Consider the following 24,223-nt stretch of genomic DNA (forward strand, 5'->3'; position numbering starts at 1 on the left):
AATTGCATTTTTCAAACCTAAATGTTTAATTTCACTATGGTGAACTTAGATTAATTTTAGACAATACTCTATATTTTATAATTAATCTCAGGCTCTTAGGTTAGTTGATTAACAAAGAATATATTTTTTCCAGCATATCAGCAAAACTTTAACAATTAAATACCATGACTTTGATATTTAGATGTATAGTACTAAATGCAACAGACTTTCAAGGAAAGAATTAAATATACATGTTGCTTAAAATATTTCATACCAGGAAAAAGGCGCAAAATACAAAAGTTACTTAATTTAATACAATTTAATGTACAATTTTAAAGAAAAAATACTATTTTTAAAAAATTGACAGAGCTGCTTTCCCTCCCATTTCAATAAATAATTGGGAATCATATAATTCTTATACTGAGTAAATCTCATAACTGTGTGAATCATAATAATGAAAGGACTGCTTCATCAGAAATCCTAAGTAAAATTTATTTTCTGCAGAAATAGTTCAAATTTTTCACCTTACGAATTATTTTTAATTAGTCACAAGGAAAAGGGGGGAAAAGGTTAAACTGTTTTTGCTTGTTTGATCATTGCCTATCAAAACTTTCTACATTATCTGGTCTAGTGACTATACTTTAAGCAAAGATGAAAAAATTACATCAGTCTCACTGGGTGGCTTGCATGCCACATTCTCTAGTCAACACTGTGGGTGGCCTGATCATGTTAAAAGTCGTCTTTGTAAAATAATTATTTTATCTAAATAATGTTGAAACTCTGCTGAAAATTTAAAGGCCTGATGTAAAAACTTTGTTTTGTCAAAACAGCCACTTTCACCACACACTATTTCATGTAAAATATTCTGATTTTTACACATATGCATAGATAGATGTATGCATACCACTCTGCCCCACTCTCCAATTTTATAAAAATGGCTAGACAATATTTGAAATATGTTCAGAGAAAAGTGTTTCCCTTGAGAGAAAATTATGAAGTGCTTATTTATTGATTTTTTTCCAATATAAAAATTTCTTGAAAAGTAAACACATAAATGAGCAGATATGTAGAATGGGTTTTCTTTCTTTCTTTCTCTTTTAAAGAAAATTTCTTTTGAGGATAAAACTAAACATCATTAACGATTTTTTTGTGTGTGGCATGATACAGAAATTCTATTTCAAATAGTACAAGAGATTATTATATGAAGTTATTTTTGGAGATTAAACAGTCTGTTAACTCATAAGCTGTTTTAATATAATAAAGTAAAAATTTGAAAAATATGAATTTTAAATTAATTTTCCAAGTTACCTAGAAGTAGGTTAAAAGATTAAAATATATTGAACATTGATGATCATTTTGCAACCACAGGGAAACTAAAAAAAAAAAAAAAAAAAAAAAAAATTAGGGGATAATTTCTGGCCAGAAGAATTAAAACCTACAGGAAATTTCTTTGAAATGAAACTACAATACAAAATTAATTTAAAATGATTGTCCAATTAGCAGTTCAATGTATGTGCATAATGAAAAAAATAAGATAAAATTATTAAAAGAAATTGTAACTCTAAAACTATGAAAAATTAATGCCACCAGTTAAAAGTAGATTCTAATTTTTAAAAAATGGTAGACATCACTGCCTGAGAAAATGGTTTTGTGCACTTATGTTTTTCTAGCTCAATAAATATAATGACAGCACTTGATATGTTTGAGAATTTTAAGTATGCTACTAGAAATGAAATATTTTATTAAAAAGTTTTCAATTTCAACTCTGAAGTGTCAAAAAGTGAATAGCTTGGTAGTGTTTTTAAAAGTGCAACATTCTATATATAAAGGTAAAGAATCAGATTACTATCACCATTGCTTTAGGCATCAAAAATGTGCATATAAAATGAAAATATGTATATATCACTTTATTATCCTATTAAGCTCCATGAATTTCAGAAATACATGGCACTCTTGGCACCAATTTAAGCATTCACAAATTTAATTTTAGAGTCATTTTTCTATATATAAGCATATATAAAATGTGTGTTTAATTCTCCCAAATAAGCACTACAAGTTAGTAGTGGACATTTTCTATTAAAAATAAAAGTTAAAACAAAATTACAATTTATATTTATGTTATCTTTTTTTAAACTTTCAATAGCACTTTGTATGCATTATCATTTTATATAATATTTAATTTTCTTAATTCAGAATAAAGAAGCAAGACTTAAATATTTAAGCACTAGAGCACTACTCCAAGAATTTTGTACAATTTAACTTCTTAAATGGAAGAATCTTATAGAGTATGACCATGAATAGTTGTGGTTCTCAAGGTAAGGAGATCAGTTAACATCAAGGGTGCAATAAGCTTTTCTTTTTTCACTCAAAATTTCAAACAAATGGGCATTCCAGTGTTATATATGATTTACAAATGTTAGATATACAATTACTTATACGAGTTTCAGGGCAGAACATAAACATCTCAGTATCTTTATGAAAAAGAGGTGAGAGTACAGAGCCTTAAAAGTCATCCTTACTGAGTAACAGAAAAATATGGATACCAACTGAAGTAATCTTTGAATGCTATTTTTTTTTTTCTTTTCCAGACCTTATAAGATGCAACAGGATAAGATTCTGAAGCAGCAATGTACCAGCCACCGAAAGGCAGGCACAGCAGCTTAGTTGAAGTATGGACCTTTGAAATTTACTTCAATAACAGTTCTTAAGCACCTACTATGTGTAAGAAAAAAGTAACTGTTATTGAGTAACAAATAAATATAAGGACCAACTGTAGTGGGTCTTGGGATGTTTTTTCTTATTATTGCTAGACCTCAGAAGATGCAACAGGAAAAGATTCTGTAGCAGCAACGTACAACATAATATGTGGGCTGATAATGGTTTAAAAATAAATTAGAAAGTTATAATTGTTTGACCTTCCTTTTAAGTTCAAACTCAATGTGTGTGTATGAGAGAAGGGAGGAAAGAGGGGGAGAGAAGAAGGGAAAAGGGGAGAGAGACAGAGAGAGACAGAGAGACAGAGAGAGGAGGAGGAGAAAAGGAGAGTGAGAGGGAAAGGGAAGGGGGAGGGGGAGGAGGAAAAGCAAAGGCAGCAAATAACACAGCAAGACAGAAGAGATTGGAAGAGTAGGAAGCAGATTACACACACACACACACACACACACACACACACACACACACACACACACAGTGATATAATATTTGGGTTGGGGCCTTAAAGGGATGGACATTAATAGAGGGAGAGGGAGAAAAAAATAAAGTTCCAGCAATGGGAACTGGCATGGAAATAAAGGGAAAAATATTGAAATGTAAAACATGAGATGGGAGATAAAGAACAGTTTATTTTGGCTAGAATAGAGGTTATATGACAAAGAGTAGTATTAAAGTTGAAAGATACCTACATGTTAGCTGAAGTACATTTTTAATTGTGAAAAAGTAAAACTATATTTAAATGAACATGTACCAAGCAAGTATTGGTTTTAATCAACTGAATTGTTGGGTTTTTCTTTCAATTTTCTAAAAGAATTTTAAAATTTCTACCTTTTCTTTTGGAAAAATTTAAATTATAATGGTAATTTGGGTAATGGGTAACTTGGGAGGTAATCATATTTAGCTTAAGAAATATTATGTTCTTTTAATCAAATAATAAGATAGGAGAGTTGGATATTAGATGTATAAAGTAACATGTAATTGATAAATTAGTATATGTAGTATACAATCATTGTGACAACTGAAAACTTCTGCAGATCTATGAATTCTAAGGAACTCAAAGCTTTCTAAAGCAGTGTGCCTCTCACTTGAGGAATATACTTGTCTAATATGTATTCTCACCTAGTCTTCATTGTATTCATAGTATTGAGAACCTGTAGTTAAGAGTAGTCTAGAGCTGTGGAATAATAAATAGCTGTGAATGGGTCAATAATGCTCAAAATCATGACCTCACTTTCATAACTTACACAAATGAAAAAGTTATAATGTAGAAGGTTTGGAAAGATTTAGGATGAAGATGCAGGAGTATTTTTAAAATGTAAGTATATGTACTTGCATATGAGATTTGTAGGCTGGGAAAGGCAAAAATATTACATAGAGATAGCTAACAGAACTGGAAAAGAGGTGGATTAAGACGACACAAAAAGAATGAGGAAAATAAAGATGTGTGTGGCTAGGCCTTTTACTACCTACTTATGATATGAGTGCATCAGACAACTATTTCATATTGTTCTGGTGTCTAAGACTAAACTAGCCTTGTAATCCCAACAAATTCTCTCTATTAGTTAATGAGATCCTTTATTTTCACCCTATAATTCTCACAATTCCAGTTAACACTGACAGTAACTATAGAAGTACTAGGTGCAAAATGATCTCAAGAACTATTAACTATAATAAAGTAATTCCAGCATGGCAGCTGTCCTAACTCATGTGTGACTTTATATGGTTTAATCTAGAAGACAGACTTTAATAGCCTTGGTGCACTGAGCATCTGAAGCAATCAGCTACATTTGCTGAATGTTATTTATTAATAATATCACATGTCCAGAAGTCCTACCTTTCTGGAAAACCGAGTCATATGACATTAAAGCTTTTTTTCTTCCTGTTAAATTATAGTAGGTTCACTGAAAGTAAGTACTGTGCTGTTCTGAAATCATATTCTTATATCTCCTACACTGTGCTCAAAGTATAATAATTTAGCATATGCACAATATTTTACCTAAAGGAAAATGAGTTTCAAAGCAGTCAAACTAAACTTCATTCCTTAAATTACATTTAAGTAGATAATTTTCATTAAGTTCTAAAAAAAAATTACTGCTGGCTAACTTTTTGGTAATGGGTCATTTCAAACCTAGCTAAACTTGACTTGAGATCAGAAATATACAGTCAGTGCCTGGGGCCACACCTGAAGCCTATTGAGTTGAGGGTGATAGCTATATCAGGAACAGGTAAAGCTAATAACTTAAGATAAATGATGCAATCCAGTTGTACTAGTCATACTAACTCTCCCATCCCAGAGAGAGTTGAGGATAAGATGGCTAATATGATCAATTTCCCTCAATGCAACCCCTGAGATCAAAGGAAATTTTGCAATTCAAAATATCTAATGTCTGTTTATTTTAGATTATTAACTTTGTAAAGGATTCCAGATTCTTTTGTTTCCCTCATAATGAAACTATAAGCCAAAGATTCAGGAATCATCATGAGTAGTGGCTAAGACAGCCAAGTGGTTCAGTGGGTAGATAAAGAACTGGACTAAGCATCAGGAAAGTCTCATTCCAAATAGGTTTCAAGATTCGTACTACGTGTGTGACACTAGGCAAGTCACTTAATTTTCCTCAGTCTCGGTTTCCTTATAGGTAAAATGGATAAAATAATAGCACCTTTCTCCTAGTATTATTTTGAGTTTAAAATGGGAAATTTATAAAGTGACTTGCAAACTTTAAGTACTACAAAAATATTACTACAATAGTTATTTGAATAGCTCCTGATCGAACTTTAAGTGCCACAAAGCACTTTCTAGTCCAGGACAAAAGAAATTGTGGCCACCTAACAGGCTGGCATATTACCTGTCACGAAACAGCTAGCTGGCACAGTAGATAAAGCATCATGCCTAGAGTCAGAAAAATGCAAGTTTAAATCCAGCCTAATATACTAACCCTACTCACTTAACTTATGTTTGCCTCAATTTCCTCATCTGTAAAATGAGGATAATAACAGTATTTATCTCACAGGATTCTTATGAGAATCAAAGGAAATAATAATTGTAAAGCACAGTACCTCGCTTATAGAAAGAATTATAAAATTTTAGGTATCACTATTATTTTGTTCCAGCATCAATAAATTACTTTAAGGTTACTCATAAGCACATGCTTTATATTTCCCTTTGAGATCTAAAATACCCATAATATGCTAATTATAAGATTTACACTCTAATTATGAACTTTAAAATTTGAAATAGATATTTAAAATGATTGTATGCAGAAGGGGAAGAAACTCTTAGGATTTCTCCTTATTATGGAATAACAAAGACAAAACTGCTAATATGGCTCTCTGATTTAGACAAAGTAGATAAAGACAACAACAATAATGATATAGACAAAAGCTTAGTAATATTAATTATCCAGGTCAAAAAACTGCCTAAAAAGTAATCTACTTAATTTAGTTTCTTTTAACAAATTAAAAAAAAAATGTTGCATACTCAGCCAAGGTGAGAGTACAAAGGGGGAAAAAAAACTACTTTTTCAAATAAAATAAAATAAAATAAAAAGTTTCACCCCTGGCTTTTATAAAAGCAAGATGGAATAATTCAATCCCTAGACAGAGTTGAAAAATGTAAGTAAAAATCTTCTAAAATAATTTTATTTTAATACATATAAAACCTTGCATACTCAACTGATAAATTATGAATCTAATGAGCTGGACTTCTCATCATTATTTTAGGAAATAAAAACAAAGAAAAGTTACTCATATTAAAATTTAGTAATTTGTAGATATAATTTGTACTGCAATTCACAGTCACAAAAATAAGTGCTCATATAATGACTAATGAAAAATGAAGCATTTTTGTGAATTCTAATCTCCTGAGTTCTTTGTGCTTGGTCTCCATTTCTCTAGTTTTAAAAACTTTGATATCAATATGTTTTATATGATTTTTGATATTTTTTCTTATGATAATTTAATCCTGCCAAAAGCAAAATAAAATTAATTCTTAACTAATGTAAATGTCAGTACAAACTGTCCATAGGTATATCTAAAAAAAAGTCTTTTACTATTAATTGTAAATTAAATTAAATTAATAATAAATTAAATTAATTCTGTTTTAATTAATTAAATAAAATTAATTAGTAAAATAAATTAAAAATAAACTAATAAAATTCATTTATGAGTGAATCTAGGTCAAAGGATTTCACTTCAAATTTCAAAATGAAAAATGGTAAACAGAAATATTTTAATACTTAATCGTCCTATACTAGATAGAACTCAATCTTCCCAATGACTTTTGCATTCTACCACCAAGCTGACAATGAGCTTTTCTGAATTTTAATAATAAATTAAGACTCTGAATAACAAGACAATCCACTACTGGTCCATACAAAAACTTTTATAGTTTGATAATTCCTAACAAAGCTTGCATTTTACTGCTGGTGAGTCTTCACACATCCAGGGTAACTTTCTTACTGATTGAAACAAACTTTATTTTAACATTACAGTATCTTAGATATTAATTCTACTAATCAACCCAAATTTATCATTTCCTGTATTGATTATGAATAAGTCTGACAGGTAGAATTTGAAAAGGGGAAATGTTTTATTTCGGGTTTTTTGCTGTTGCTTTTAAAAATAAATTCCCAACTGTCTTGCCTCAATTCTTAAGAAATCATGCTGTTTCTATAATGAAAAGTTTTATTTTTTGTTGTTGTTAAACTTGTTTCTTTTAAATACCCCCTTCTCCTCTTTTTATACAAATAATATGAACCAGTGGAAAAGATTTTGGAGAAAATAATGTAGCTAGAGGGACAACACTGTATCTTTCAGAGACTTTATCATAGCAAATTTGCAAAGATGATAAAAAAAAAAAAAGAGAACATTCAATATTAGATAGATTGGATAGATTGTGGGAAGAAAGACACACTATCACATGGAAAGAGGTAATATAAAACAACTAACCATTCCAGAATTTGAAATTAAGCAAGAAAAGTGACTAAACTATCTATTTACCCATGATTCCACTGTTGGCCGTGTACACTAAGGAAGTAAAAACTCTAAACAATAACAAAAAAATTTTCCAAAAGTTATACACATACACATGCATCTCCCCCTCCCCCCAAAAAAAACCCCACACAAAAACAATTTCAGAATTTCATAATAGCATTATTTTATTGTAGTGAAGGATTGAAAATAGAATAAGAAATAGCTGGAAAAAAAGTGTATGAATTACTGAAATATTACTGAAGAGCAAGAATGACATATATGAAGAATTGTAAAAAATTTGGAAAGATGTAGCGCAAAATAAGTAGAAACCAAGAAAACAAGGTAGAGAGTAAAAACAATGAAAAGATCATTAAAACTTAAACTCTAGTAACTGAAAAACAAATGTAAGTGCCATCCTAGAAAACAAATAATGAAACATACTTTCCCTCATTGCCACCCATATATGCCCACAGCAGAAAGACTACTTGATCAGAATTGGACACATTGACTGTTTTTATTTAATGTTGTCTATCATAAGCATGATATATGTGTTTTATATGCATGAATCTAAAGGGAGAAGGTAAGTAAAATTATTGTAATATAATGGAAAATAAAATATATCTTTAATATAGAAACAATTTTAATAAATTTAATTTAATTTAGTAAATAAACTAGTAAATTAGAAATAGCTTTAATAAAATTTCATGGAGAATCTTTTTAATCACATAATATATGACATAAGTGAATTATAATAGCTAAATTATTGAGGAAAAACAAATATATATAATATATATATCTTACAAATTTTAATTAAGTACAAAAATTAAAAATTGAAACTCAAAGTGTTCCAATTAAATAAGCAGATCCTGAGGTCAGTGAGTCAGTGAATAAGCATTTAATATGCCCTTGCTATGTGCTAGTTACTGTCTTAGGCATAAAAACACACAAAAATAGTCTCTGCTTTCAAGAAACTAACATTCTAACTTGTAAAGCAATAACTGTGTATATAGAAATTATATACAGAGCAGGTGGAAGGCACAGAAAGGTGAAACAGCAGAGTTTGAAATGTTCAATAATATAATCATTATTATTATTAGTGTAATATCCTCTCTAGAAGTTATCAGGAAAAAATAATGAAAGAGCTGAAGATCTAAGGCTCACACTGAAAGGGGAAAAAAGGGAAATAAATAATCACCAAGATATAAGCCTTAAAAAGCAGGAAGTCCAGACTTCAAATTCAAGAGGCAAGAACCTCTGAGCCAATAGGAAAATTTCATTTTGAGAAATTTTAATATATTAAAAAAAAAAGATATCTAAAATCCCAAATGGATATGTGACATATTATATAGATAATACCTGAAATTTACTTATTCACTGCTCTATTCATAATGTCTTTTTTTTTTTTAATAAAAAATGCAAATAGTTCAGAGGAATAATACATTAAGATACAAACATCTTAATAGGAATTAACTTTGTGGAATAAGTTGCCCTCAGAGCAGATTAACACCTAATAATGAATGACAATCAGGAAGTAGAAAGACTAAAAATTTTATCTAATTTACACAGGTACCTAAGGTTTGTCTCTGTATTTAACTGAGTATATTAGTTCGAGAACTTAAGAGCAAGAGAGAGCCAAAAAAAAAAAAAAAAAAAAAAAAATTGTGTGAGAAGTATTAAGACCCAGAATGGAAATTTTGGGTGTCTTATTTCAGCCAGCAGCTGAACCTGAAGAGTGCTTACCATGCTTGATTTATGTATAAGTACTGAATGTAGTGATATAAAAGAAGAAAATTTTGAGGGGAAAGAAAAGGACACTTGAATAGCTTTTCATTGGATCAAAAACCACAATTAACTTTTTTCTTGACACTTTTTACTCTTTTGAGAAATGTTAACTTTTATCTTTTTCAAACTATGATCCATCATGAAAATGATGTCAGAACGTAAATATCCATTTTAGAGGTATTTTAAATCCTTTTTTTCATTACATCAATACTATGTTGAAATAAGCACCAAAATACAACTTAATGTTTGCTAGTGAAACAAAGTCAAAGAAATATATTGAAGTTTGTTAGCAAGTCCATAGATAGCTTCTGGTAGAAGAATAACACTTACTGTTCAGAACATTCTCCAGTTTTTGCGTCATAGATCCTTCTACTTTTTCAGTTCCATCTGCTTCCAGTTTTTGATGGATAGCTAGAATAAATGTCAAGTTAAAATGCAGACCATTTTAATGGGTGAGAACACATTACATCAAAATGACATCTTTAAACAACTTTTTTTTTTAAAATGGTCATATTATTTTCCCTACTAGACAGGAATAACACAAACAGGCAATAGCTTGCAAAGTAAGAAGCCAGATACAGCCAAAATTATTCACAGTTTAGCTCTCCTAAAATAACACATGGTATACACATTTTAATCATTTACTCTCTAAGGTTGAGCAATAAAAACAATTGACTTTAAAAAAGTAAAGATGTAGAAATTATGACAGTTTGGCACTTTGGAGTCTCTGTAACTATAAACTACATGTTGGCAGATGACTATTTGAAAGTCACCTTGTAACTTCTCAGTCTTCCCAAATGCAAAATAGAAATATTACCAACCTCAATAAAAAGAGGAAATAAATTTGGGATAGGATAGGGAAAGCAACTAGACCTGTGATTTCCTAGTTTTAGGAAACTCCCAGATGAGGAAGCAAGTGGATATCTTCCCTGCAACCTGGAGCCTTAGAGACAGCACAAAGAAATTAAATGACTTGCATTGGTTTAATAGCCAATAGGTCAATAGGTGCCAAAGGTAGGACTTGAATCCAGGTTATCCTAGTTTCAAGGCCTACTTTCTATCCACTAAGATGGGATGGGATCAAATATGGCACAACATACATACTGCCATAATATAAAGGGGAAAAAAAAAAAAAAAAAAAAACAGGTCTGGAAATCTGGGTAGGTCATTTAAACTCAAGCTCCTTGGTAACCTAAGATTATTAATTATAGACAACTGATCTCCTTTGGTAGAAAATATTAAAGAAGATACTCTGAAACTCTCTAAAACTCCTTGAAGGACAAATTCTCCTTGAATCCTGCCATTGTGGGGAACCCCACCTGAGGACAAGTAGCTTCATTCTGTTGTTTGGGTGGAGTTAGTTGAGTTGGAATTAGAGATATCAACCCTATAAAAAGACTCATTCAATTCTAATTCCAGCTCAAGCTGAAATCCAGCTTGTAGATAAAAAGAGCCAATTTGGAACTCCACCTACTAGCCTAGCCCCAATAGAGCAGGCTTGAAATGCCAAAGCCTTCCTTATAATAATGGCAAGTAAAAACTCATTTCTTTATAGAGAGGTCCTGACATGCCATGCTAGGCTATGCAATGCTATGCCAAGGAAATCTCTGCCCACTGGAGTAATATTCTCTTGTGATGCTATCCTCTCTTTATTCTCACCTATTTCCCTAACAAGATTTTAGGCTTGTCGGGATTTCTCTAAACTTCACTTCTCTGCCAGAACTCCTCTACTGAGGAATTCAGCCCTTCTTCTATTCTTTCATGGTAAAGGCTTACTTCCCAATGCCAATAATAAACCTATTTTTCAGTCTAGCCTTTTTGGGTTTATAAATTCCTTTACAAAGACTCTCTGTGCCACCAGAAGGGGGTTCCCCCAAACTCCCTATCCTTGCGCCAAATCCCAAGGGGGTATAGGGGACCCAAACCTCTCCTAGACCTTATCATTCAACTCCCTGATCACCAGGAATCCTAATCTCATTTTGGTTCCCTAAATCTAGACCTCATCATTTGGTTCTCTGACACAAGAAAACCCCAAAATCTAAACCTCATCAATATAATCTTATTGGAAACTGCTTTCACCACCAATGGAATCTCAGGTGCAGACCCATCATCTGCCCCCAAATACTATTATCTTTACTTTTAAGAATATTCCCAATAAATGTAGGAATTGTTTTTATTCAATTCAATGAACATTTATCATGTCTGCTAAATTGAACTAAATCTTATCAGAATTCTCATGAAATATACAGACATATATATATGCTTATGTGCTTATGCGCACACATACAATATATACACATATCTATTCACATATACATGCATACAAACACACATATATATTTAATATAGTCCAGTACAGATTTGTGAAGGTAATACAAAATATAGCATGAAAATTAAAAAAATAGTAATCAAGTAACCTAAAAATCTCCCAGTAGTATGTAACATCAATTTTAAAGTAATATATCCAAAATAAATAAAGCCTGAAATTCAAGATAAAGTGACAAAGATAAGGAAAGTATTCTCTTTCTCTCTTTTTAATCTCCTTTTCTTATTAAAATTAATCCTTCTCCAATTTATACTTATCCTGATCACCAATCATAATATAGTTTGAATTCATGGGGAATATGCAATCTATGACTATATCACAATATATAGGATACACAGACTAGTATAAGAAGTCTTGGATTTTTCCTGAAAAATTAGGCTTAAATACTCTGATACTACTAGAGTAATGAGGAATAAGTCATTAACCTTTCTGTAACTGGCTTTAGATTATATAGAGAAAGAAAAAAGGGTGATCTAGCATCTATCATTATTCCAAATTGATATTTTTGTATATATTTGTATAGTGATGACATCACTATACAAATATACCTGCTATAATTTTTATTTCTTAAAAAAAATTAGAAAGGGATTTCCAGAGGCTCAATAGTTTCAAAGATGAAAGACAAGTAAATATTAGCAATAACATTTCCATATCAGTTTTGAAAGGAAACTTTTTTCTATTTTTGAAAATTATAGAAAGGAAAAACTTGAATCTATATTTTTAACTATGAGAAGAATAGCAAATTATAGTCAATTATTAAAAGTCAGAATGGAAAAGCATTTGTTGTTTACTGTCTCCATGGATCCAAAATTACTATCTTTGGCCATTGCTCTTTAAAAGTCTATAGCTGACTACGTAAAAAGTTTTTCACTATTCAAATTCCTATTTAGGCCTATGGTTCAAAAAAAAAAATACAAAATGGTTTTAACAGGTTTTTAGCAGTATATAGTTTTAATCTCTTTTTCAGGATATTAAATCAGATTTCTTGTCGAAGGACCAATCCCACTAAATGAAGAGACACTCAACAACATCAGATTAGACAAAAAGTAACAATTATTTTGATCTCAGAAGTCCAAGCCACATACAACTAAATATTAAATAGGTGCAATATGCATCTGTGTAGTAAGGACTTAGGTAAAGAATTCACAAATCATTTAAATTACTAAGTAATGAGAGCTCTGAAATCCCAATGACTAATTCTAGAACCATAAGTAAATTACTTTATCTCTCAGAGCTCATCAGAAAAATGGATTGGTTAAATTTCCTGAATCATGAATTTAATTGCAAAGAAGTAAAAGTGCTCTCAAAAGTGGTTTTCATTATTTTTTTTAGGAGCCCTTTAGGAGACAAAATTAACAGCAAACAAAGGTTATAGAAAGAGTGTTTTTTCTTGGTTCACCAAAATTTGTTTTCTCATTTAAGTATTACAAGGGCAGTTCTATTCAATGAGGATCTCTATTAACTAGGTTTAAAGAGTAACATGATCCATTCACAGCGGCTAAGTGGCTCAGTGGATAGAGTGCCATGTCTGGAGTTAGGAAGACTCCTCTTCTTGAAATCAAATCTGGCCTCAGACATTCTCTAACTGTATGATCATGGGCAAGTCATTTAACCCTGTTTGTCTCAATTTCCTCATTTACAACATAAACTAGAGAAGGAAATGGCAAACCACTGCAGTATCTTTGCCAAGAAAATCCCAAATGGAGCCACAGAATCAGACACAACTGAACTAAGTGAACTAAGCTAACTCTTTCCCTTGAAGAATTTTGAAGGAATTGATTGTCTTTATATAGTATAATCTAGATCAATAGATAATGTAGACAATTCATCTATGTGCAGATTAATATAGATTAGATTATATAATCTACAAATAGATTTTAGATCTAAATATCTATCAAATCACTCATCAATGATCAAAACTATCTTTGTACTTGGGAGTAAGGATTGTTTCATATCTTTACATCCCAAGTGCCTGGCACAATATCTGGCACATAGCTAATATTTGTTGAATGAGTAATATGCCTTCTGTTATAAAATCATTCACTCAAATGTTGTTATATCTGCTGTAACAAAATGTTACAGTGTTCATGGAGATTCTTTAAAATTTAAATACATATGGTCCTAGTAAAGCTAACAATGTTAAGGAATTAAGTTACTTTAATGACAAAATATATTGTAGACACAAGGGGATTAAACTTGTAATAAGCATTCTTTGAATAAGGCAACCAGAGTTGTGCCAAAGGAAGATTATCAATTATATGTAGCTATGCTGGCTAGAATCATATTAAATGAACCCTAAAGAAACTTAAGCTATGGACAAAAAGTTTTCAAAAATGTCCTCCTTTTCCTTTCACCACTCCCCATCACAAAACAGCCTTGGGCTCTGTACTATTTCTTTATCAGACTTATCTCTAAAAATCATTTGGGAAAAGGATTATTCGAGACTTGAAGGAATTCAACCTACATATGTGCTATGAATTCAAAACAGAATTTTAATAGGATGATACCAATACAAAGAAAGGGAAAAGAAAATAACATAACAGGCAAAAAATTAATGGCTAATTAAAGATTGAAAGTGACTTTAAGAGAACTGGAAATGCAACAATAGCATCATCACAGAAAATATGCTTATTAATTTCAAACTACTTCAATAATCTATCACATTTATCAAAGAATACAATCAAATACAGTACATGAATAACTACAAAATAGCATAAATGCAGAATTCCTTATTATTATGTGTATAATTGCTACAGGTTTTTGTTTTAAATTTTTACTTAGAAAAGAACAATCAGTTATCTGTAAAAAATCCTTTTTTGATGATGTGCTATATGTATTTATCAATAGAAATGACACATTACATCTCCACAATAATATAAGCAGCAGTTCTGTTTCAGATACTATTTTCTAAGTAGACTTTGGTAGTATGAGAAGTAATACAGCCAAATTTACTGATACTAACAAGACCCATGACTGATCAGGTGGTCATACTGAGGAGAACCTAGGTCCTCTTCAGCTCAGTTTATAATCTACTTCCGCTGCCAAAGCAAACTTCTCCTCAACTATCTTCACATTACCTATAACATTCAAACTGTCAGCCAGGACTAAGGGGAAAGGAGACACTGGAATCTGATAAAGCAATCTTATTTTCCAGGACATTAAACCAAATAACTAAGTATCCGCTCACTTGCTTTGTTTCATCAATTTTTACTTTCTAAGTTGCACAATACAAAAAACAAAACTAAAAAACAATAAACAGTTGAATGAGCATGGTTTTTCTTTTTTTTTAGTATGTGAAAAGTTATTTTAAAATATTAAGTTTGGACAATACATTTGGTAGTATAATTAATCATGAAAGAAATTCATAAAATTTTTAAAAGGTGAAGCTGTAGAAAGCTGCAATTCTCACCTATTGAGTATGATTGATTTACAATAAATTTTAAGCAATTTATTCTACACTGAAATAGAGAGTTAATATTAAGTCAGTCCATTAAAAAGCAATTATTAAGCACTTACTACATACCAAGCATTTTGTAACATACTCTTGACTCTGTTCTATTTGAGACATTTATCAATGACTTAGGAGAAAACACAGATGATATACACTTATCAAATGAATGATGACAAAGCAAGAAAGATAGATAAGTCAACGATTCAAAAATTTATTAAGTCTTTATTATATGCATGACATCATACTTGACAAAAAGAATACAAGGTAAAAAGCAAAATAGCACCTGTTTAAGGAATATAAAGTATGCTGAGGGAATGTGCATGTTCACATTGGGGAACAATAAAGAAATCTAAAATACCTGACTGGATTAAATAAGATAAATCTATTAAGATAGGGATAAAAGTAAAAATATTAAAAACAGATTCAAAAATATAAGGTACATGGTTAGACAAATAGTTCATTGAAAAAGATGACATGGTATTAGTACTACATAACATGCCATAATGAGGCCTTTATAATTTCATTGCACTTATTTGTGTGTCTGACTTATAATGTCTACTAGACAGACCTGTGAAGGCAGGGACTTCATTGTTTCATTTTTGGTTCTTTAACAATGAATTTAGGAGGCACTTAAGTAATATTTGTTGAATTCAAGACACAAGTAAGTTATTCTTCTCTGCTGACTGCCCTTAACTATCACTTTGGTTTTGGTTACTCATTTCACTTTTCTAGGCCTGTTTCTTTTTCTATAAATGAAGAGGTTGACCTACATCAATTAAAAATTCATTCCTGTTTGAAGATCCTATGATTCCATAATTATTCCTTTATTTGGAATTAGTGGCTCTATCCCAAAAATAGGAGATTAGGAAAAAGAAGCATGTGAAGTCTTAAAGCATCCATAAAAATTATCTTTCTGTTAAGAATTCATTACAAGGTTGTTAATTCAATGGAAAGTACTCTGAAAATTGAGGTGTTTATTTCTAGTTATAAATGTATATAATTTCTACAGTTAATGAAATGGAAAGTTTATTCTAGCTCTATGTGCTTTCTCCCCAATCATTTGGTGTCAAGTAAAAGGAAGCAAAAAACTTTTGTTTTGACCCAAAGAAATTAAATTCTATTCATCTTGCTATAGATGAATGAGGTACATCCTTGAAGAAATTCAAAAAAGTATCAGACTTAAAGGCCTCATTTCCAAAATATATAGAGAATTGACTCTAATTTATAAGAAATCAAGCCATTTTCCAATTGATAAATGGTCAAAGGATATGAATAGACCATTCTCAGATGAAGAAATTGAAACTATTTCTAGCCATATGAAAAGATGCTCCAAATCATTATTAATCAGAGAAATGCAAATTAAGACAACTCTGAGATACTACTACACACCTGTCAGATTAGCTAGAATGACCGGGAAAGATAATGCAGAATGTTGGAGGGAATGTGGAAAACACTGACACATTGTTAGTGGAATTGTGAATGGATCCAGCCATTATGGATGCTCAAAAAGTTATCAAACTCTTCATACTCTTTGATCCAGTAGTGTTACTACTGGGCTTATATCCCAAAGAAAGCTTAAAGAATGGAAAGGAACCTATATATGCAAGAATTTTTGTGGCAGCTCTCTGTAGTGGCCAGAAATTGGAAACTGAGTGGATGCCCATCAATTGGAGAATGGCTGAATAGATTGTGGTATATGAATATTATGGAATATTATTATTCGGTAAGAAATGACCAGCAGGATGATTTTAGAACGGCGTGGAGAGACTTACATGAACTGATGCTGAGTGAAATGAGCAGGACCAGGAGATCATTATACATTTCAACAACAATATTATATGCTGATCAATTCTGATAGAGCCCTCTTCAACAATGAGATGAATGAAATCAGTTCCAATAGAGCAGTAATGAATTGAACCAGCTACACCTCTGGGAAATGAGTATGAACCACCACACAGAATTCCCAATCCCTCTATTTTTGTCCGCCTGCATTTTTGATTTCCTTCACAGGCTAATTGTACACTATTTCAAAGTTCATTTTTTTTTGTACAGCAAAATAACTGTATGGACATGTATACATATATTGTATTTAATTTATACTTTAACATATTTAACATGTATGGTCAACCTGCCATCTGGGGGAGTGGGTAGGGATAAGGAGGGGAAAATTGGAACAAAAGGTTTTACAATTGTCAATGCTGAAAAATTACCCATGTATATATCTCGTAAATAAAAAGCTATAATAAAAAAAAAAATTAAAAAGTATCAGGCTTTACCTCAATGCTCTTGGGGTCCATTTTGTTTCTTTAATATTATAATTTTAAAGTGCTGACTGTGTATCTTTATTTGCCTTAGCATTAAGCATCTTTTTTCCCCTCAGTACTCTTCCTATTCATTTGGTTATATTGAAAGAAAATTATACATATTTTCCTGCTTTTTATTATTGTCATAGAGTCTCGAAAGCCCTGCCTATACTTCTTTCAACAGCTCATCATTTTTATATTCAATTTGGCTCAAGGCGCCAAATCTGTTGATAGAACTTTAAAAAACAAACAAACAAATGAAAAAAAACCCAACAGATTATCAACACAAGTTTAGTTGTGAATAGTTACAACAGGCCTTAAAGAAAAAAATACAACATTTTATCCAGAAAAAGAGTTAAGTTGTGTAAAGCTTTTAAAATCTAATAGAAATTGAATAAGGGATCAGAATATAACACCTATCAAATATAAAGTTATATTCTCAGATGATTACAACAGACTCATTTCTAATCATCTATACTATAATGTACAGCACTTATACAAATATTTGCTCTTCCCCCTACCCCCCACCCCACCCAGTTGGAAATGATTCACTACAAGGAAAAAGTTAAAATGAGTTTAACAAAAGTTCTCAGAAAAAAAAAAGTAACTTTGTAATTTAAAGAGGTTATAAAGTTTAAAAAACTAACTTCTGTAAAAGAAAAATGTGTCAGTTTTTATAAAGGACAAAGAATTATATCAATAACTGCTTTTTTCTCCCATCCCAGACAGAAAACATGATATATTTTAGATGTTATAGAAGCAACAATAAAATTCAATTTTTATTTTTGTGAGGAATTGTTCATTGAGTCATTCTTTTCGTTACTATTTGAAAAATTACAAAGAAAAAAGATGAAGGCAAACTGCAAAAGTACTGACATGCATTCATAAAATAAAAACACCTTTGCCCATAGTGTTTTTTGGTTGTTGTTCACAGTTAAAAGATAAATGGAACCACCTTAGGCAAAATTGCCGAAGCAGGTGAAGTTTTCCTTTATGTTCCCCATTTTCTCTCTACCTCTCTACCTATGCCATTATGAATGTTTCCCAGCATAACATTTAGTAAAGTGGTATGAGCAAAAACAAGTTTTTGAAAAGATCCTGAAGAAGCAGCCACATAGCTACATTATTATTCAATGTCCATCTTTTGCCTTTCATGAATTTGCTGGGTTGGTCACCTTAGCTTGCATCCCGAGCTTCACTTGCTCATTAGAAAACACTGTTCCATTCTCTCTTTTTTCTAATGGGTATAGTCTTGTGTTATTTGAATGCTCTTTCCTTTGTATTTGTATTTCTTGTGATGGTTTACAGAACTTGTTTCTTAACTGAGCTGTTCAATTAAATCTGGAGTTTACAGCCTTGGATTTTTTGTATTTTGTTTTGTTTTGTGGAGACAATCTGTGAATTCTTTCAATTGGAATTTCCTTTTCTGTGTCAAGAAGTTCTAGATAGTTCTCTGTATTTTTTCCTGCATTATGTCCTGTTGTTTTCTTTTGAAAAACTTATGATCCTTAAGTTGTCTCTACACATCTTGCCCAGGAAATCAGAATATTTTGCCTGCATAGTTGGCATATTTTAATGCTTTTTGCTTCTCTTCTCTGCTATGTACTTCTGTGTAATGGCATTCCTAGTCTATTCTTGTCTTTTGTTTCTTTAGTGAGGCTTCCTAAAGTAGATTCCAGTTTTTCTATTCCGCTTGTCATTTTTGCTGTTTGGGACATACATTCTATTCTCATAATTCATATTTCTCTTTTAAACAACAGTGTGTCTTGGTTCCATTTTCTCAAATTCTACAAGGTCCTGTATCTCATCAAATGTGAGATCATTTTCCTTCATTTTGCAGTATTTAATACTGTATCTTTAACCCTTGCTTCCTTCTGTGTTATTGTTTTTCCTCTGTTTACAATCAAGATCTTTGATTTTTCTTCTTCCTGAAATCTTTGGTAATTTATCTCTTTACCCCCTGCCCTCCCCCCCTTTATTTTCCTTATCATTCACATTCTGACCTCCCTCCTTTTTTACTGTAGTTTCCTCATGGATCTTAAAGCATCTCAGCCTCCTTCTACCTTGGACATTTCATGGTTCACCAGCTTAGATCTGACATTTGGATGGTCAGAACTAGTCTGTGTTGGATGCTATGCTGTTTTGCTCAGACTTGAAGTGCTGCAGTCTCTCATATCCAGTTTCCTGTCCTAGTGTCTCATTCCATCACCTCTGTTCCTCAGTTTCCACCCCGCAAAGGAAGTTCAGAGACTATTTTCCTGGCACTTCAAAGCTTTTCAATGCTGTTGCTTCTGGGTCGCAGCCCTTGGTAGGTTTTTGCTCCTGAAGAGCTATGGCCAAGCTGTCTGTTTAAATGAAGCAAATTCTACAGCTTGTGCTAAAGTCTCCATGGCTCTGGAAAAGGAGAGGGGAGACCAGGTGTAGACATGGGTATTGGGGTAAACCTATGTCCTATCCTCTGGTCTGCTAGTATAGCCTCCATGTCACTAGGCTAGGAGTGGAAGAATGACACAGAATGAGCTCAGGTCCAGTAGTTTTTTGTTTCTTTAACCTTCTTTTGGATTTAGGTTTCCTAGACCAAGTAGCTATATGAAGTTGCTTTATCACTGGTGTAAAATTTCTGTTTTTGAGAATTTTGAGAGGTCATAGAATTCAGAGAAAAATGTTTCGTCCTCCATCTCACTGTTCATGTGACCCAGAAGTGCAGAGGAGAATCATGGAAGAAAGCATGAAGATAAAATTTTAGAGGCCCTGGATAAAAGCAATTCTGATGACAGAGTAAATGTGTATGTGTATGTGCCTGCATACCCTGAAGAAACTAAAGATCTTCCCTTCCTAAAACATAACAAAATAAATAAACACACATAAACAAAAACAACTTTTCAATATTGCTCCAAAGTCCTTTCTCTAATTGTAAAGTAGACAGGATAAGAGATTTTGGACTTGATGACCTCCAAGGTTCCCTCTACTTCTGAATTTATTATTCCATCTATCTTTTCTTTGGAATGTCAAATTTCTCAAAAGAGCAGTTTATACCCAATGATTCCATTTCCTAATCATTTCACTCCTTAATCTTCAGCAGTTTAATTTCTGTTTACCACCCTATTGAAACAATGAATTAGTCACCAAAGCCAATGGAACAGAACTTGCTAAACAATTTGGGGAAAATATGATCAAATCCTTTAAAATTTCATTTTTGTGAGTATCTTTGGCTACTGTGCAAAACTGTTTAAAATATAAAGACCTATTTTAGAAGTGAGAATTAATCTCTTAAATGAGTATTTATTTCCATCCACATACAGATATATAAAATTCACATATATGTGCATGTATATATGTATACATATATGTATGCACACACACACACACACACACACACACACACACGGATATGTATACCACAATATCCTTTTTAAAAATGAATTTTCCCCTCTGAAATTTATACAGAATTTATTGGGTATCTATATTTTTTTCTGCAAGGCAATATAGCAAAATATAGAGGAGAATTAGTATTCAGACTAAATTTTATGTTGGATCATTGAAAAAAGTTCAGATACCAAGGGGGGAAAAAAAACTAATTCAACAAAAATTTTGGTTTGGCTATATTAATGTAATAGTAATTACAGAAGCAAACTGATCACTAATTATGGCAAAAGATCAAAGGAAAAACTATGTTTCATAGTGGACAGAAAGATGATATCAAAACCAAGAAAATCTGGGTTCAACATATCTTGGCTGTAGAGCCGTGAACAAGTCACTTTAACATCTTGGTATTCCACACAACACTTTTAAAGTATAAGTTGCAGAAAATGTGCCAATTTGCATTGACAGAAGGAATTTCCTCACTTGGAGTTCCTTCATCATATCAGTGAAATTATAATCTAGTGTCTATTCTTAACATGTATTTAATAACCATTATGAATATTATGGTTTCATATTAAATTTATTTCAAATCTTATTGAATGGCAACATTAAATTCTTTTCAGGCATTCTAATTCTTCTCTTGCTCATGGAACATGATTATCTGTTCAGGGCCTCAAATAACTAGAAGAAACATTTTTAGGCATAAGAAAAATATGGAATTATAATGGAAAATCTAAAAAATTTGGTGAAAATCAAATATTCTCCTATCTCCCTTCAAGATCCCTTCTGTCCTACAACTATTTTCTGAGAATCATAAACAGTCTTGGCAAAATCGACCCCAGACAGAGGAAATGCTGACTTTGGACACTGAATAATATCAAAAGTTAAAAAAAAAAAAAAAAAAAAAAAGGAACGTGAGTTTTAAATGCAATTAAGTTATTGGTAAAATAACTTTTGTTAACTTAAGGCAGCATTAAAAAAAATAAAATAATGCAACAAAAAACACCCTCTGAATTAAAATAACTTTAACTGTTTTACTTATTTAATTCAGTATTTGGTCTATTTATACTTTTGCATTTGAAGACTACATTACAGATTTTGCTACACGAGAGAAGGAATAGGGGAGAGGAAGTGAGAAAAACAATAAAAAACCAATAGGTCTTATGTTCTATACACAATGGATTATACTTTTAAACCTATCTGTATACTATTCTATATACTACTATAACTTCATAAGAATACAATAATAAAAAAAAAATCTACAAATATATTAGAATTCAGTTTTCTTATTAGCCCAAAAGATCTGAGAATCACTAATTGACAAAATAATCTCTCATCTCATACATGTTAGAGGGATCAAAACAAAAACCTCACAGGCAAAGATTTAAAGTACCAAACCTTGAAAGAGTTTTTAGCTTAGTCTACAACATTTATGACACTTATTAGATCTCCACTTTTATAAATACAGAATGAATGTAGCACACCATAAATATTCTGCAAGCACAGTGTCATGTTTCTATTGAAGAAAATAGAATAGCTTCTACATGAAGCTCCTAGCAGATGATTCTAAGTAACAATTTACCTGAGAGGGCATCTTGTGCCTCAAAAAAAGTGCTAAGCCCGCCTTTCACATATGCTAAACTCCCTTCATTTTTCTTATTTGCTTGTTTCTTCAGGTTGCTGACTGCCATTTTGAGCTGCTCAAAGCTGAAATTACACAAATTGAAACAAATGTTTAGCATCACAAATAAAATGTTTTACCATGAATAAAAATATATTCAGATACTTCACATTACGTTATAATCTATTTTAAAAAGCATCCAGAAAATACCTATCAGATTAAAACCAAAAAGCTTTCAAATTTTCATTAATGTTCAAATTTTTCAATTTGTCATAAGACCTTAGATTCCAACACTTATAAAAGATAAATTATGTAAAACTCAAATGACATTTTCAGACATATTTGGCCACTTGGTAATAAATGTGTGTGTGTGTGTGTGTGTGTGTGTGTGTGTGTGTGTGTGTGTATGGAAATGCAATTTTTAACCATTTTTATTAAGGACCTGTGGTGGCATTCTCCTTAAATATGTCAATAGCACAAAAGCTGGATGGAACAACACTGGCTGACAAAGTCAGGATTCAAGAGGGTAGAATACTAAGCTAAATCATCTTCTTTTTTGGGAGGATGTGGGGTAGAGCAATTGCGATTAAATGATTTGTCCAGGATCACACAGCTGGTAAGTTTTAAGTGACTGAGCTCACATTTGAACTCAGATACTCCTGACTTCAGGGCCAGTACTCTAACTAATGCGCCATCTAGCTGCTTCATAAAAAATCAATTTCATAAGAACAAGATGGGGGAGGCATAGTTAGATATGAATTTGTGTGAAAAAGATTTAGGATCTATTTCAATATGTCAGCTTGTGTGATGTAGCAGTCAAAAAACCTAATGTACTCCAAGGCTGCATTGAACAAAGCTTCTAAGCAATGGTCTCTGTGTACAAAGTCTTCATCAGATCTCTGAATTTTATGTAGAGCACTGAACATTGTTAAGCCAGAGAATTTTTATAGAAGGGAAACTTCCACATAGCAAAGGACCTTTATTCACTGACATATCATGAACAACTGAAGGAACTGAGAATGGAGATGAAACATTCCTTAGCATTCTCAACCTAGAATATTGCTTTGTAAGGTTTATACCCTTTTATCTGAATTGAGTCTCATCTGGAGTCTCCATTTTGGAAAGAAACCCAAGCCAGCCTATTCCTGACATCTAGACTTTAAAACCATGTCACCCGTACAAGTGATATCTTTTTCTCCTCACTCTTCCCTTTTGTGTGCTGTCAACCCTTGCTAGAATTTAAGTTCTAGGGGCAAAAACTGATGGGTTTTTTTTCCCTACTTTTTGAATCCCCAGTGCTTAGCATACTTCTTGGCAAAAAGCAAGTACTTAATAAATGTTTTTCTTTCTTCTAGAGACTATTTAATAAATGTTTCTTTCTTCTTTTTCTTTCTTCCTGCATTCAAGTACATGGAAAAAGAATTGGACTTGTTCTGTTTGACCCTAACAACTGGTAGAAGTAGCAAAGAGGCAGAGGAACAATTAGATTGTCTACAATTGGAATGGCTTGTCTCAAGAGGTATGGTGTTCCCTCCCTTAAAAGGTCGTCAAGTAGAGGTTGCACTACTATTTGTTTAGTGTTTTGTGATAAAGATAATTTTCTGGTATTATCTGAACTAGATGGCCAATAAGTCTCTATGATTCTCAAAATTATGGTATTTTATGTATGTAAACATGTGAATAATATACATGTATGAATGTGAGTAAGTATACAC

The 24,223-nt window shown here is 31.7% G+C and overlaps 1 protein-coding gene across 2 annotated transcripts in view; it reads right to left on the reverse strand.

Annotated features, from left to right (window-relative positions):
- The window catches only part of EXOC2 (exocyst complex component 2), a 210,444-nt gene that overhangs the window by 133,314 nt on the left and 52,907 nt on the right, over window positions 1–24,223 (reverse strand). For both annotated transcript variants that reach the window (XM_051970780.1, XM_051970781.1), the window contains 2 exons: window positions 22,470–22,594; window positions 9,775–9,855 (listed from right to left, as the gene is read on the reverse strand). In XM_051970780.1, coding sequence (XP_051826740.1) covers window positions 9,775–9,855; window positions 22,470–22,594 — 206 coding nt within the window. The remainder of the gene's footprint in view (window positions 1–9,774; window positions 9,856–22,469; window positions 22,595–24,223) is intronic.

The sequence above is a fragment of the Antechinus flavipes genome, chromosome 1, assembly GCF_016432865.1.
Source record: "Antechinus flavipes isolate AdamAnt ecotype Samford, QLD, Australia chromosome 1, AdamAnt_v2, whole genome shotgun sequence".
Classification (NCBI taxonomy): Eukaryota; Metazoa; Chordata; class Mammalia; order Dasyuromorphia; family Dasyuridae; genus Antechinus; species Antechinus flavipes.